The sequence below is a fragment of the Bos indicus genome, chromosome 18 (genome assembly GCF_029378745.1).
Source record: "Bos indicus isolate NIAB-ARS_2022 breed Sahiwal x Tharparkar chromosome 18, NIAB-ARS_B.indTharparkar_mat_pri_1.0, whole genome shotgun sequence".
Lineage (NCBI taxonomy): Eukaryota > Metazoa > Chordata > Mammalia > Artiodactyla > Bovidae > Bos > Bos indicus.
Window position 1 is genome coordinate 65391777 of NC_091777.1, and position 16412 is coordinate 65408188.

General features: G+C 45.4%; 1 protein-coding gene across 1 annotated transcript; it reads right to left on the reverse strand.

The window, feature by feature from the left end:
• Window positions 1–10468: 10468 nt before the first annotated feature.
• On the reverse strand, window positions 10469–16137 carry DUXA (double homeobox A). The gene is made up of 5 exons (XM_070771875.1): window positions 15874–16137; window positions 13154–13256; window positions 12447–12592; window positions 11211–11325; window positions 10469–10723 (listed from the first exon to the last, which is right to left on the reverse strand). The coding sequence occupies exons 1-4, from the start codon at window positions 16078–16080 to the stop codon at window positions 11227–11229; spliced, it is 555 nt and encodes a 184-aa protein (XP_070627976.1). The 5' UTR covers window positions 16081–16137; the 3' UTR covers window positions 10469–10723; window positions 11211–11226.
• Window positions 16138–16412: the final 275 nt, after the last annotated feature.

Genomic DNA, 16412 nt, shown 5'->3' on the forward strand with positions numbered 1-16412 from the left:
CACTGGGACGACCCAGAGCGGGGTTAGGGGAGGGAGGAGGGAGGAGGGTTCAGGATGGGGAACGCGGGTATACCTGTGGCAGATTCATTTCGATATTTGGCAAAACTAATACAATATTGTAAAGTTTAAAAATAAAATAAAAATTAAAAAAATAAAAATAAAATAAAAATAAAAATCACAAGAGAAAAAAAAAAAACAATCTTGGGGGCTTCGCTGGTGGCTGAGCAGTAAAAAATCTACCTGCCAATGCAGGGGACACAGGTTTGATCCCTGGGTTGGGAGGATCCCCTGGAGGAGGAAATGACAACCCACTGCAGTATTCTTGCCTACAGAATCCCAGGGACAGAGGAGCCTGGCGGGCCCCAGTCCAAGGGGTTGCAAAGAGTCAGACACGACTGAGTGACTAAAAACAAGATGAAGAAAAAATAAATAAATAAATAAATAAAAAAGAAGAAAAAACAAGGGGTACTCTTTCTGCCCCCTTCTGATGCCTATGTCAGAAGCTTTCTCTATCTCCTTTATACTTTAATAAAACTTTACTAAAAAAAAAAAATAAAATAAAAAAAAATAAAAACAAGATGAAGGTAATGGATACAGATATGACATTGGCATATAAAACAGAGCTAAACTGAGGGAAGAAAGGAACAGAAGTTCAGCTGCACTTTTGCAAAGAGCCCGTGCCAAGACCGTGGGGCCCAGATGGGCTCCGCTAGAGAACAGACAAGCAAGCTGAGCACAGAAAACAGTCAAGTCAGAACCGAACCACGGGCCATGGTGCTGAGGATTCAAGGCCATCGAAAGTACTGGGGACGTCCTGGGACCACCACTTTCTAACATGAAAATTCAGATCTACGTACAAATGTGAAACGTTTGACTTTCGAGGAAGGGGAAAGAACAGCCTACCTCCAGCGAAATCTGGTGTGAATTCTCTAGGTTAATTCCCAGCGCCGGTGGTTGTTTCTTCTCCTTGGGTGGACTGGAAATGAAAAGACGTGTGTATTTAAAAGCTAAATGAACCATCAAATAAATGTAATCAGCCCCACCCCTCTCATCTCAAGATCCTAATCTAGTCAGGAAGACTATCTGGTCAGAAACAGGAAGCCCCACCTATTCTAATCCTATCAAACACCTTCAGCTACAATTTCCATGAAACCTCAGGAATAAATGTTGTGAAAGGCGGGAGAAGAAGGGGATGACAGAGGATGATGTGGTTGGATGGCATCACCGACTCAATGGCCTTGGGTATCTCCAGGAGATGGTGAAGGACAGGGAAGGCTGGTGTGCTGCAGTCCATGATGTCACAAAGAGTCAAACATGACTTAGCGACTACACTGTTTATTAAAACAGGCCAGTGTATTTCCAATGGAAATTTTAAAAATCCCATTCAAGTGACATCTTTCATCCTAAATTGAAAAGATAAACATGAATATTTATCCAAATGATTGAAAGCCCCATGAAATACATTAAACAAGAACATTTTACTTATTAGTTTATTCTTTGAGCTCCCCAACAATGGTTTTCAGTGTTTAAAAAAAAAAAAGGTTGAATATTTTTGGATTAAACTATCAGAAACTTCGATATAAAAATGAAAGTTAAAATGCCTTTTTATCTTCATAAATTTGTTTCCGGTTGCAAACATCTAGCAAACCGAAAATGGTTTGCTTTAATCAGCTGACTACACTGATAGGGAATTGGGCTCACAGAGGAAGAAGTCCCTCTGCCTTAAGGGGGTGTGCTCCAATGCCTGCGTGCTCATTCTCGTCTTTTGCGATCCCATGAGTGTAGCCTGCCAGGCTCCTCTGTCCATGGGATTCTGCAGGCAAGAACACTGGCGTGGGTTGTCATTTCCTCCTCCGGGGGATCTTCGCCCACTAAAGCTCGAACTTGCCTCTCCTGCCCTGGGCAGGTGGATTCTTCACCACTGAGCCACCTGGGAAGCCCCATATACTCCAACAGGAAGGGCTCTGCAGCCGTCCTGACACTGCTGAGATGAGACCTGCGTGCCAGGCAGGTCCTAGCCTCATCTGGGTCTGGAATTTAAATACTTGTTTCATGATCCCCTGCCTAGACATGGCGACTTTCCAAAACAAAATGGCTAAATGAATTCTGAGAGATTACTGCAGACTCCGAGGTAGGCTCCAAGAGACTTGGTCTCCTCTCAAACATATCTGAAGATGGATATTTTTTAAAATATGTGTGTGCTCCATCGTGTCCAACTCTTTGTGGCCCCATGGACTGTAGCCAGCCAGGCTCCTCTGACATTGGGATTTCCCAGGCAAGAATACGGGAGAGGATTGCCACGCCCTCCTCCAGGAGATCTTCCCTATTCTTGGATTGAACCTGCATCTCCTGCGTCTCCTACATTGTCAGGCAGGCTCTTTACCACTAACGCCACCTGGGAAACCATTTTTTAAATGACCTGACTGGAAAGAGGAGGGATGAAAATGCAAAACACAAAGGATTTTCGGTGCAATCATGTTAATAGCAAATGTGCTTCCCTGCTGGGGGATGTGGGTAAGAGGGGAAGGCTGTGCGTGGGCGGGGCAGGGGACATATGAGAACTCGATACCTTCCTCTGAATTCTGTTGTGAACCTAAAACCTTTCTATAAAAAAAGTCTTTTGGGAAAATGACCTGATTCTACCAGTCAGCCCCTGGTGGGGGAGGGTGGCCAAATGAAAGGGACTTGGGGGAAATCCCTGGTGGTGCAGTGATTCAGACTCAGTGATCTCACTGTGGGGCTGGTTCAACCCTGGCTGTGGAACCAAGATCCTGCAAGCTGCCTGGCAAGGCCAAAAGCGAGAGTGCCTCCACTGGGTCCAACTCTTTTTAACCCGTGGACTGTGGCTGCCAGGGCCCTCTGTCCGTGGAATTCTCCAGGCAAGAATACTGCAGTGGGTTGCCATTCCCTTCTCCAGGGACTCTTCCCAACCCAGGAATTGAACCCAGGTCTTCTGCATTGCAGGCAGCTTCTTTACCATCTGAACCATCAGGGAAGCCCAAAATTCAGGGGAAAAATGAAAGGAATGTTTTACATTACTCTTTTTTTTTTCCCCTAACGGTGGCAAAGGCCGGAATTTCTATGCGAAAGTGGCTTTATTGCCCTTCAAAAGTGTTAGGACTCAGATTTATTGTTCGTGTTAATGGAGAGGGTTTCTTAAGATGGTTTTGACTCACAGTCTTGGAGAACGAATTTATGGTCGTGGGTTAAGTGGGGAAAGATGGGAGCTAGAGATAGGGAATTTAGGATGGACATGCACACACTGCTACATTCAAAATGCATAACCAACAAGGACCTACTGTAGAGCACAGGGATGGGAGGGGAGTTTGGGGGAGAATGGATACGTGCGTATGTATGGCTGAGTCTCTTTGCTCTTCACTCGAAACTATCACAATACTGTTAATTGGCTATACTCCAATACAAAATTTAAAAAAAAAATTTTTTAAGATTTTTTTGGAGAAGGAAATGGCAACTCACTCCAGTATTTCTTGCCTGGGAGGTCCCATGGACAAAGGAGCCTGGTAGGTTACAATCCATGAGGTTGCAAAGAGTCAGAGGGGACTGAGCACACGAATGTTGTGCCCTGTCACTATTACACATACGGCTTTGTTGTTTTTTGACAACTTAATTTTTAGTGACCTGTAAGCTGACTATAATGGTGATATATATATATACGTATTTAATCCCTTTCCCAAAGAAAGCGTATTTATTTCCCAACCCGGATCCTCAGATTCCTTGATGAACAGAAGCCAATCAGAGGTGAGATGAGAAATTCAGGCAAGGCTTTTCTGGGACTCTCACTGTAGCACAAGGGAGCGAGGACAAGTGACAGGTGCCCTGGCTCCTTCTGGAGGACAGCGGGCTGGTTCCTTAAATGGGGGGAGGGCGGGTGAGGATCCAGAGGTCGTAGGTCACCAGAGAGGCGGCCCGGGTGGTCTGCACAGCCCCTGGTGACGCCTTGTGTTGGGATCATATGCAGCACACAGCTTTTGCTCCAGGCATCCCAGAATCGGCAGCTGGTTTGTGGCCTTTTTATATCTCACTGCATAACCGTGTTGAGTGCACATGGATGTTAGATCTTTTGAATCTCTTGCTGGAGGAGGCCTCTGTCTGGTTGCAGGCGCTCCAATGGCTGGTCCCAGGTCCCAGCCTCTCAGATTCAAAGATAAATGGTGGAAGAGCCCATAGGGATATTCCAGTCTGGAGTCTCGAAGTCTTATTTGACAATATCACTGTTAATCTCCACAGAGTCACATCAGGAATTTCAGAGTGGTGTAGATGGTCAGAGACTTGATAGAACTGGGTTTATCCCCAGCGCGTAAGAACATCACAAGCTGGTTTACTGACTCTACGGACATTCACCTGAATCTTTCCCTACCTCCAGTCTATTCCCTGGGAAGTTTCCTGGATGTCTAGCGGTTAGAGCCCCTGTTTGGGGAACTGAGAGCCCATAAGCCTCGGTGTGACTGAGATTTTTTTTTTTTAAATGAACATGAGGTTTCAAACGGTAGGTACTGTGCCCAGACTCACAACTAGAATCCAGTGACAAAAGTTTCTTAAATAAATACAATTTGAAGGGGAATTCCCTGGTGGTCCAGGGATTAAGGATCCAGGCTTCCACTGGAGGGGGAACCGAGACCTCACACGCCTCTCAGCGCAGCCCCCCAATTTTTTTTTAATTAAAAAAGTGTTTGATAAGTAATTATAACCTAACGTGTTAGAAATATGATCCAGGAACCTTCCTTCTATTGTAATACCTTACCATATTCTGCTATAGTTTACAGCCCATGGAAGCCTGTTGTTCAGTCGCTAAGTCGTGTCCGATTCTTTGGACCCCGTGGACAGCAGCACCTCAGGCTTCCTTGTCCACTGTTTCCCCAAGTTTGCTCAGATTCGTGTCCACTGAGTCAGTGATGCCATCCAACCAGCTCATCCTCTGCTGCCCCTTCTCCTCCTGTCCTCAATCTTTCCCAGCATCAGGGTCTTTTCCAATGAGTCAGCTCTTCGCATCAGGTGGCCAAAGTACTGAAGTTTCAGTTTCAGCATCAGTCCTTCCGATGAGTATTCAGGGTTGATTTCCTTTAGGATTGACTGCTTTGATCTCCTTGTATTCCAAGGGACTCTCAGGAGTCTTCTCCAGCGCCACAGTTCGAAAGCATCAGTGGAAGCTGATGGCTCTCAAATTGATATTCCTCCAGCACTGACCCTCCTGTGAACCGAAGCTGTGTCCTCTGACAATCTTCCCACGCTGGGAGAGGCTGGGGATTTAGTGGTTAAACAAGACACACTCCGGCTCCACTTGTCATAGCCACTGTACCATCAGCAAAAGACTTCCTTACTCCAGACCTCAGTTGCCTCATCAGTAGCAACAGGATGAGAGTGGAGAGGCTGTGGGCATTAGATGATGTAATACATGCAAAGAACTCAGAAGGATGCCCAGCACAGAGTTAATTGTTTGTGTTCATTATTATTAATATCTTTACCTTGAGAGTTGCCATTCCTCAGACAGATTTCAGGGGTTTCGAAGTAAAGCATGAGGTCACAAAGAGTCAGACACGACTGAGCAACTGAACAACAGCCAGCAAACCAGGTGGACGGGGCACCTTACTTTCATCTTAACCCTGTCTGATATTATGCTGTAACTCACAGCCACAGCTTCTCTTCCACTGGCTCTCAACTCTTACTTGCCCTCTTTATTCTCCAAATGGATGCCCTTTTAAGCATAAGTTCAGTTCAGTTCAGTCACAGCATGCCAGGCTTCCCTGTCCATCGCCAACTCCCAGAGTTTACTCAAACTCATGTCCATCGAGTCAGTGATGCCATCCAGCCATCTCATCCTCTGTCGTCCCCTTCTCCTCCTGCCCCCAATCCCTCCCAGCATCAGAGTTTTTTCCAATGAGTCAACTCTTCGCATGAGGTGGCCAGAGTATTGGAGTTTCAGCTTCAGCATCAATCCTTCCAGTGAATGTTCAGGACTGATTCCCTTCAGAATGGACTGGTTGGATCTCCTTGCAGTCCAAGGGACTCTCAAGAGTCTTCTCCAACACCACAGTTCAAAAGCATCCATTCTCGGCGCTCAGCTTTCTGTAAAGTCCAACTCTCACATCCATACATGACTACTGAAAAACCATAGCCTTCACTAGATGGACTTTTGGTGGCAAAGTAATGTCTCTGCTTTATACTATGCTGTCTAGGTTGGTCATAACTTTTCTTCCAAAGAGCAAGCATCTTTTAATTTCATGGCTTCAATCACCATCTGCAGTGATTTTGGAGCCCCCCAAAATAAAGTCTGTCCCTGTTTCCACTGTTTCCCCATCTATTTGCCATGAAGTGATAGGACCAGATGCTATGCTCTTAGTTCTCTGAATGTTGAGCTTTAAGCCAACTTTTTCTCTCTTCACTTTCACTTTCATCAAGAGGCTTTTTAGTTCCTCTTCACTTTCTGCCATAAGGGTGGTGTCATCTGCAAATCTGAGGTTATTGATATTTCTCCCAGCAATCTTGATTCCAGCTTTTGCTTCCTCCAGTCTAGCGTTTCTCATGATGTACTCTGCATATAAGTTAAATAAGCAGGGTGGCAATATACAGCCTTGACGTACTCCTTTCCCGATTTGGAACAAGAGACTGGTCTCTTGTTCCATGTCCAGTTCTAACTGTTGCTTCTTGACCTGCATACAGATTTCTGAGGAGGCAGGTCAGGTGGTCTGGTATTCCTATCTCTTCAAGAATTTTCCACAGGTTTTGTGATCCACACGGTCAAAGGCTTTGGGATAGTCAATAAAGCTGAAGTAGATGTTTTTCTGGAACTAAAGCGGATTATAAATCCTTGAACAGCTCAACGTTTTCCCTTTCAGTTAGATCTCAAATTCCTATAAGGGGCTGCCTTCTTGGCCACCCCTTACTTAGATTAACTTTCTCCCAAACATCAGATCAGACAATCTTTCTTCTGGTACATGATATTTTGTTTCTTTCCTACGTGAGGACTCATTAATAAGTGCTTAAATATTTTTTTTAATTTTTGGTTATACTGGGTCTTCACTGCTGTGCATGGGCTTTCTCTAGTTGAGGCCAGCAAGGGCCACTCTTTGTTGCAGTGTGTGGGCTTCTCACTGTGGGTGCTTCTCTTGTTGCAGAGCATGGGCTCTAGGGCATGCTGGCTTCAGGGACTGCAGCACGCAGGCTCAGCAGATGCAGCTCCTGGACTCCAGAGCAGAGTCTCAGTAGTTGTGGCTTCCGGGCTTAGTTGCTCTTTGGCATGTGGGATCCTTCTGGACTGGGGATTGAACCCATATCTCCTGCACTGGCAGGTGGATTCTTCACCCCTGAGCCGGCAGGGAAGACCCATGTTAAGTGCTCTAGTGCAATAGTTTTAAGTTTTTTCTCTTGGGCTATGGATGTATATTCTCTTGAAATATATCCTTATAGTTTCGGTTCTGTTGTGATTACGATATAAATTTCAATTATACTTTCAAGCCTATTAATGCCATCACATACGTAGGTATCAGTGTTTGAAGTGCACATTTATTAAATCAGAAAGACAATGTTACTTTTCTTTTTGGTCACACTTTGTGACGTGCAGGATCTTCTTCCCTGACCAGGGGTCAAACCCTCTGCTCCCTGCAGTGAAAGCACATAAGTCAACCACTGGACCACCGGGAATTCCCTGTTCACGTACTGTTGAATGAAGTAGTTATTCACTTCCTGTCACACTCATCATTTCTAGTACCCAGGGGTCCACTGGGACTTGTGGCTACTATACTGTTTTGGGGTGTTTGTGTGTGTGTGACTAGTATGATGTTTTTTGTGTATGTACATATGGCTACTATATCGGACATACATTTGGGCTCTGGACCCAATTCCAGCCAACCGATGCTGGAGACACCAGTGGGTATCCTACAGTTCAACCCAATTCCGACTCTATCAACTTGGAGATAGTGCCGTATTCCATGGGTTATAGGGGCTCAGTGCTAAGACTCTGCAACCAAACTCAGGTTCAGCTGCTTATTGCTCAAGGACCCAATACTTAGAGACACGTGTTGGGGAAAAGCACAGAAGCTTTATTGGGAAAGCTGACAATCCTGGGAAGAAGCTGGACTCATGTTCCAAAAAACCAAATCCCCATTGCTGATCAGAGGGCAAGAGATTTTAAAGAATTAGATGTCCATCAGCAGATGAATGGATAAGAAAGCTGTGGTACATAGACACAATGGAGTATTACTCAGCCATTAAAAAGAATACATTTGAATCAGTTCTAATGAGGTGGATGGAACTGGAGCCGATTATACAGAGTGAAGTAAGCCAGAAAGAAAAACACCAATACAGTATACTACTACTACTACTAAGTCACTTCCGTCGTGTCCGACTCTGTGCGACCCCATAGACGGCAGCCCACCAGGCTCCCCCGTCCCTGGGATTCTCCAGGCGAGAACACTGGAGTGGGTTGCCATTTCCTTCTCCAATGCATGATAAGTGAAAGTGAAAGTGAAGTCGCTCAGTCATGTCCAACCCTCAGCGACCCCATGGACTGCAGACTTCCAGGCTCCTCCGTCCATGGGATTTTCCAAGCAAGAGTACTGGAGTGGGGTGCCATTGCCTTCTCTGGTATACTAACGCATATATATGGAATTTAGAAAGATGGTAACGATAACCCTGTATGTGAGACAGCAAAAGAGACACAGATGTATAGAATAGTCTTTTGGACTCTGTGGGAGAGGGAGGGTGGGATGATTTGGGAGAATGGCCTTGAAACATGTATAATATCATATAAGAAACGAATTGCAAGTCCAGGTTCGATGCTCGATACAGGATTCTCAGGGCTGGTGCACTGGGATGACCCAGAGGGATGGTATGGGGAGGGAGGTGGGAAGGGGGTTCAGGATTGGGAACACGTGTACACCCGCGGCGGATTCATGTTGATGTATGGCAAAACCAAGAGACTATTGTAAAGTAATTAGCCTCTAATTAAATACATTTAAATTAAAAAATAATAATAAAAAAAGAATTTCAAGAATGCACAGGTGGAGAGGGGTGGCTGCATGCAGAGGAGTACAGTCATCTCTGACAGTCATCTTGAAATTTTGCATGGGTGGTCTGACCAGTGTCATCTTGGTTGTTTTAAGTACAGTTAATCTTCAGTTCCAGGGTCAATTTGTTCCTATTTCCTTGAGATGAACTCTCAGAATTGTGTCAGATGGAGCAGCTTATGTTGTGGCTACAGTCTGGTCATGATGTAGTCAACTTCTTCCAACTGATGGGGGCTCCAGTATTAAAGGATACGGCTCAGAAAATGGTCTATAGCCCTGGCGTGCTAAGTCGCTTCAGTCCTGTTGGACTCTTTTTGACCTCATGAACGATAGCCTGGAGGTTCCTCTGTCCAAGGGATTCTCCAGGCAAGAATATTGGAGTGGGTTGCTGTGCCCTTCCCCAGGGATCAAACTCTCATCTCTTAAGACTCCTGCATTCACAGGCAGTTTCTTCACCACTACTGCCTCCTGGGAAGCCCGAGATAACCCTTGTGAAGGAACTGAAGCTCCTTGACTTTAATGGCTGAAGTATTTCATCTTTTCTTTCACATTTAAACTTTTTACTTTGTATTGGAGTATAGCCAATCAACAACGTAGTGGTGGTTTCAGGTGACCAGTGAAGGGACTTAGCCATATATACACCTGTGTCCATTCTTCTCCAAATCCCAGTCCCGTCTAGGCTGCCACATAACACTGAGCAGAGTTTCCTGTGCTTACAGTAGGTCCTTGTTATCCATTTTAAATACAGCAGCGTGTACATGACCTTCCCATGTACAAACCTTCATCTTGTTTGACTGTTTTCCTTTGTTGCTGCATTTTTCTCTTGTCTCTGATTAAATCTATTCTTTGACTATAAATGCCTCCAACCAATCTCAAGTTCACATGGTTACCTGTACTTCTGACCAATAGGCTGTAAATCGGAGGTTCCCAGGAACCCTTCTCCTTGGGTCTGATTAATTTGCTACAGTGGCTCACAGAACTCAGGAAAGTCACTAGATTACAGATTTATTACAAAGGCTATTAAAGGATATAAGTCAACAGCCCGATGGCTACACAGGGTTGGTGAGGCATGTGACAAGGGGCTCAGAGCTTCCATGTCCTCTTCAGTGCATCACTCGCCCCTCCTCCACATGTTTGCTCTGAACCCATCCTTTTAGGGGTTTACTAGAGTCAGACATGACTGAGCGGCTTCACTTTCACTTTCGTGCATTGGAGAAGGAAATGGCAACCCACTCCAGTGTTCTTGCCTGGAGAATCCCAAGGACGGGGGAGCCTGGTGGGCTGCCGTCTATGGGGTCACACAGAGTCCGACACGACTGAAGCACCTTAGCAGCAGCAGTTTGATTAAAATCACAATACCACACATTTTGACGATTTTTGCTTGACTCAGTAGTATTCTGATGACCAAAAAAAATATTATTTATAATTATTTTATTGTCCTCAAGATCTGTTGAACTCTGAATCTGGATTTGGTCACTAGGGCTGCATGGTTCTTGGTATCATCTGTCTCTGCCTCCTGAAGTCCTCTTTACCATCTCCAGAAGCTGAAGCTGAAGGTATATTTAGAGGGATATGTTAAGGAAGATAATTAATGTGGAGTCCAGGCTGATGACATCAAATACACCAAATCTGTCTCCCTTTTCACTTTGTCCTGGCTCCAGAGAAATAAGACAGTCACTATGGAGTGCCATTCTGTATACCTAAAGCAAAAAGGGAAAAGAAAAATTGAAGAAACCAGTTTATACATACAAAAATGGAGGTCGATTCTTTCCAACGTTCCAGCCAAATATGGAACCTCCTACCCCTTGGGAAAGCCATGCATGAGCCAGCCCCTGGCAGAACACACGTGAGGATTCATCCTGCCAGTAACTCAGACATACCTTCCACAAAATCTGATTGTTTACCATGTGCCAGGACTAGGGAAAATATTAATAAACAAAGCTCACATACTAACAGGGTTTCTGGGTTCCAGTTCAGAGCTTGAAAAGCGGGCAGTGGAATTCCTCGGGAGGACCACAGACTTGGGGAGAGCCGTGGGGACTGTGACCACCCCCGCCCCCAGGGGGCACACTTGAGTGGAAGCATCACCCACTACCCAGAGGAAGCTGGAGTTGAGTCCGCCGTGCGGAATAACTGGCACTCAGGAGACTCTGATTGTGAGTCACATTGGGAACAGCAGGCTAGTACCTTCAACTCTCCCATATCAGAGATCCTGTCCCTGGTTTTGTCTTTGGTATAGAGCTTCTTCAAGGCCTCTTTTTCTCTGGACACGGAGTCTGGCTCTTCGGTTTTGGAACCAAATCTAAGTAGGTAAAACAAAGAGATTTAATGAAAAAAAAAATTGATGTCATGCAAGTCTCACCATCGCTCATCTTATAAGGCAAAGGTGAGGAAGAGATGGTTTCTTTTAGGCATAATTCTCAAACCACGGACATTCCATATGACATCTGGGAAAGTCTCACATTTCAAGATAAAGTTCAAAATTCTGAAATTTTTTTGGGGGGGTTGTTGCTGTGTCTGTGGCTTGCAGGGATCTTAGTTCCCCAATCAGGGATCAAACCCGTGTCCCTGAAGTGGAAGCGTGGAGTCCTAACTACTGGGCCACCAGAGATGTCCCTCAAAATTCTGAATCTTGTACAAACACCTTTATGATTTACTGATAAGTTTCATATCCTGAAAGTCCCCGCAATTCCCTCATTGTAAGTATTAGTCTTTCCTAAAGGGCCATACCTGTATTTCAGCTTTTCTCTCTGCCTGGAATTCTCTTCCCACTTCTCTCCTTCCTCTCAAAAATGCCTGATTTTACTCTATGACCCAGAATAGGGTAATGTCTTCTAGGAAGACATTGTTATCCCATGGGTGCATGCATACTCAGTCATATCCAACTCTTCAGAACCCCCATGGACTGTAGCCCACCAGGCTTCTCTGTGCATGGGATTTTCCAGGCAAGAATACTGAAGTGAGTTGCCATTTTCTACTCCAGGGGATCCTCCCCACCCAGGGATTGAACATGAGTCTCCAGTGTCTCCTGCATTGCATTCTTCACCTACTGAGCCCTTGGGGAAGAACTATTCAAGCCAGAAATCCCATTTTTCATCTGTCTTGCTTATCTTTTTTTCATTTATAACATATTATGCTATTTGTTTTTCTTAATATTTATTTATTTGGCTGCACCAGATCTTAGTTGCAGCACTTGCTTGGGATTTTTATAGTTGTAGCATGCCTGTGGCATGTGGGATCTAGTTCCTTGACCAGGAATTGAACTGCACCCCAGGTATTGGGAGTATGAAGTCTTAGCCACTGAACCACCAGGGAGTCTTCATCTGTCCTGCTTATGATGTCTATGAGAATAAGTCCCTGATGGAGAAATCATTTAAAGATGTCTCATTATGAACACACAATATCAAGTCCCTTTTCGATTACCTGGACTCTTGACTCTGGAACCCCAATTTCTTCAGCAAGTTGCTCTCTGGAGTCAATCCCAGGATAAGGGTTTTCTGTGAACGCATTCTTAAGAGTTTGTAACTGAGAGGAAGTGAAGCTGGTACGACACCGTCTGTCTGTTCCATCTGGAGTAGGGGTAGGATTGAAGGTAGAGAAACATTTGGGATCAGCTTACATATTCAGATGAGGAACCCAAACATGTTCTCACCATCTAACTTGGAATCTGTTGCCACTCCTTGAGGTGATTCAAGGTGGAAGGTTCTAGAAGGGTGTGCTCAGTCGCGTCCTACTCTCCACGGACTGTAGGACGCCAGGCTCTTCTGTCCGTGGGATTACTGGGGTGGGTTGCCATTTCCTCCTCCAGGGGATCATCCTGACCCAGGCCTTGAACCCGCATCTCTTGTGAGAAGCAGTAGTATTTGGCTAAATTGCTAGACTCCAGCGCAAATAAGCTAAGACTCAGAATATCTGGACCTTGTGGGGAGACTTTCCAGGGGCCTCATTGAACCCTTTGCTCCTGGGATGCCTTGACCAGGAAACCCCGGAGGAGGAAACATTCCTTTCCCACTCTCCTCTTACAAGGCGGAGAAAGGAAGAGGTGGTTTCTTTTAGGTGGCCCCAATCTCAAGAGGCACTTGCATCCCAGGAGGCTCTGGTGGGGAGCAGGGCTGGAGCAGGCTGTTTACCTTGAATCTTCTCTATGGGGGAGGCGTGGTCTTTGCTTGGGTCTAAGTTCTTCTTGGGTCTCTTCAGGAATCCATGCCTCGCTCTTCGATTCTGAAACCATATCTAAGAGAGGAAAAGAAAACGAGAGAATTATACATGTTTATGTCGTCTCGGCTCCGTTGCTGCTCTTCTCCAAAGGGAGTGGTTCTGGGACTGCCCTGGTGGTCCAGTGGTTAGTACATGCAGGTAGCATGAGCTCAATCCCTGGTCAGGGAACTGAAATCCCACGTGCCATGACATGGCCCCCAAAAGGGGGTGGGCAGTGATTCTTATGAACCCTAAACTCAGGGTTATCACTGATCCTGGTTACATTCAACTAAGCCTTAGATAAAGGCTTGGCATTCAGCATCTTCATGACCTGGTCCTAACACAATTTGCTATAATAATCTCTTTTTTAAAAGATTTTTTTATATGGACCATTTTTAAAGTCTTCATTGAATTTGTTACAATATTGCATCTGTTGTTTCCCTTCTGGTTTTTGGCCATGAGGCACGTGGGATCCTAGCTCCCCAGTGAGCAGTTAAACCTGCATCCCTTCATTGGAAGGCAATGCCTTAGCCACTGCACCAGCAGGGAAGTCCCCTGTAATACTCTTTAAGTTAATAAATGGATGCTGTAATTATTCTGCGTGTAAGATCTCCGTCCAGCCTGAATCTGCAACATTACACCTGGGCTTCCCAGGTGGTACAGTGGTGAAGAATCTACCTGCCAATCCAGGAGACGTGGGTTCCATCTCTAGGTTGGCAAGATCCCCTAGAGAAGGGAATGACAACCCACTCCAGTATTCTTGCCTGAGAAATCCCATAGAGAGAGGAGCCTGGAGGGCTACAGTCCATGGGGTTGCAAAGAGTCACACAACTGAGCGCACACACACCAGTCTGCTATTCCCTGGTCTGCTAGAATTCATTGAAAGGAGAAGGTTAGCCCTCACACCATCCGTCATTCCTCTGGCATCTTACCACGTCATCGGACACTTGCTGCTATCTGTGACCACATCACCTAGATGACCTGATTGGCTTCTACACCCTGGAATAAGTGTGTCTTCCACACCATTCCTCTTTTCTGAAGGTGTATCTGCACATTTCTTGCCCACTCCTGGAAGCTCCTTCACTCTCAGTGTCCACATTTGGAAGGGAGGTGATGAGCAACATTCTTGGGAGTTCATTCTGAGGGTCAAGCAAAGCACTGCACTCAACGCCCTTATCACACAGGCTCATGGTACGTGTTCACCGAGTGGCCCCACCGCCTTTCTTTTTTCGTATTTTACTTTTGGTTTCCTTGACTGTGCCAGGTCTTGGTTGTGGCACTTGGGATCTTTCGTGGTGGCACGTGGAGTCTAGTTCCCTGACCGGGGGCCAAACCCAAGGCCCCTGCATCGGGAACATGGATTCCTATTCACTGGACCACCGGGGAAGTCCCTCCTCTTGTTCTTGAATAGAGGTTTCTCTCCAACAGCTCTCTATTAGAGTCACAAAATGCTAAGACTTCCCTGGTGATCCAGTGGTTAAGACTCTGCACTTCCACTGCAGGGAGCCCAGGTTTGATCCCTGGTTGGGGAACCAAGATCCTGCATGCCAGGCAGCATGGCCAAAAACTTAATTAAAAAAGAAGAAGCACAAAATGCTGTGAATATTCTCGCAATTACATTATTGCAAACACCATAAGTTATCTTCTTGGCAAAAAAAAAAAAAAAAAAATCCTTAAAATGATATGCTGTCAAATGTCATGAACATTCAGGTTTAATGCATATTGACAGATTGTCCTCCAGAAACATTGTACCAATTTCAGTTAATAACTTTTGAGATTACTAAAATTTTGGGGGAAAAAAATTTTCACTCTCCTTGAATTTTGAGGTGTGCATTCTCAAAAAATTATGCAAATGGAGTATCTCCTGCCATATCAGTAAAGAAGGATGTCACATTCATCAGAGATTCCAGCCCTCCAGGGCGCTCAGAAAGGAGAAAATACCTGGAATCTAACAGCCATCAGATCCCAGCCACTCCTTAGGATGAGCCCCAGGGGAGCTCAGGATGTGAAAAAACACAGGATATTGGTCACACAGCTGAGGTGCGTATGAAAGGAATGGTTTCAGTGAGCCCAGACTCTTGCACGTTCTCATACATAGAAAAACGCCAAATTCCTTCACTTGGGATATCTGTTTTTTTTTAAATCACAAAAATCCTTTGGATGTTCAGACTACTCGCCCTTTGTTGCAACTTCTTTATAACATGGGGCTTCCTAGGCGATGCTACTGGTAACGAATCAGCTGGCCCATGCAGGAGACAAAGGAGTTGTGGGTTCAATCCCTGAGTCTGGAAGAGCCCCTGGAGAAGGAAATGGCAACCCACTCCAGTATTCTCACAAAGAGTCGGACGGGACTGAGCACAAATACAACCAGACTCCTCCCTCTTCCCCTATAGCCTCTTTGGAGCAATTCTCTCAGGGTTACCTGAGATGCTGCCTCCCGGGCTTGGAGTCCTAAAAATTTCCACTGAGTAAAAACCTAACTCTCGGCTTTTCGGTTGTGACTGTTTTTTAAGTCGACACAAACACCTGTAGCTCTGTCTCGCTGCATCTAGCTCGGAGGCTTAGCTACTGGGCCACCAGATAAGTCCCCACCCCCCCATTCCCACCCTGAGTTTCTGCTTCTCGTCCTGGAGATCTGGAACTTGGAATGTACCTGAATTCTAGACTCTTCAGCGTTGATTTCCACAGCAAGTCTCTGTTTGGCAGTATAGCCAGGGTAAGGGTTTTGGCTGAATGCCTGGACGAGGATCTTCAACTGCTCTTCTGTGAACGAGGTACGGCTGCGCCTACACTGTGTCGCCATGGTCTCTGGGGAGAGAGAGACCAATAAATCGGAGGAGAGAAGCATTAAATGGGCCATTGTATGTATTCATGCTTCAGCTTAGAGCTTGTCTTTCATTTCCTCTTTTCATTCTGAATCCACCAGAACCCAGATGGAAAGAACCCTCGATTATAAAGCCCTTAAGTGCACAAGGGTGGTGATTCTTGAAGCTTCCTTAGTTGACCTGAAGGTCATGACTAGGGACATATGTCTTCTGTTTAAAAAAAAGAAAAAAAAAAAAAACATGAAAAACTGATGGGTCCCAGTCCTATGGGACATTGTTCTTGATAAGAACAATGCAAGTCAGGATGACGCAGGTGATGTCATGACAATGATGGGCATTTGAACTCACAAAGAGCACCTGTTACAGG

Excerpts from the sequence above, each read along its gene's own strand:
- DUXA (XM_070771875.1), bottom strand. The coding sequence starts at position 16,080 with ATGGCCCATTTAATGCTTCTCTCCTCCGATTTATTGGTCTCTCTCTCC. Across the intron at positions 12,593-13,153 it reads CCCCATAGAGAAGATTCAAG|ATGGAACAGACAGACGGTGT; the intron begins GTAAACAGCCTG and ends CCCCTACTCCAG. Across the intron at positions 11,326-12,446 it reads TTCCAGAGTCAAGAGTCCAG|ATTTGGTTCCAAAACCGAAG; the intron begins GTAATCGAAAAG and ends TTACCTACTTAG.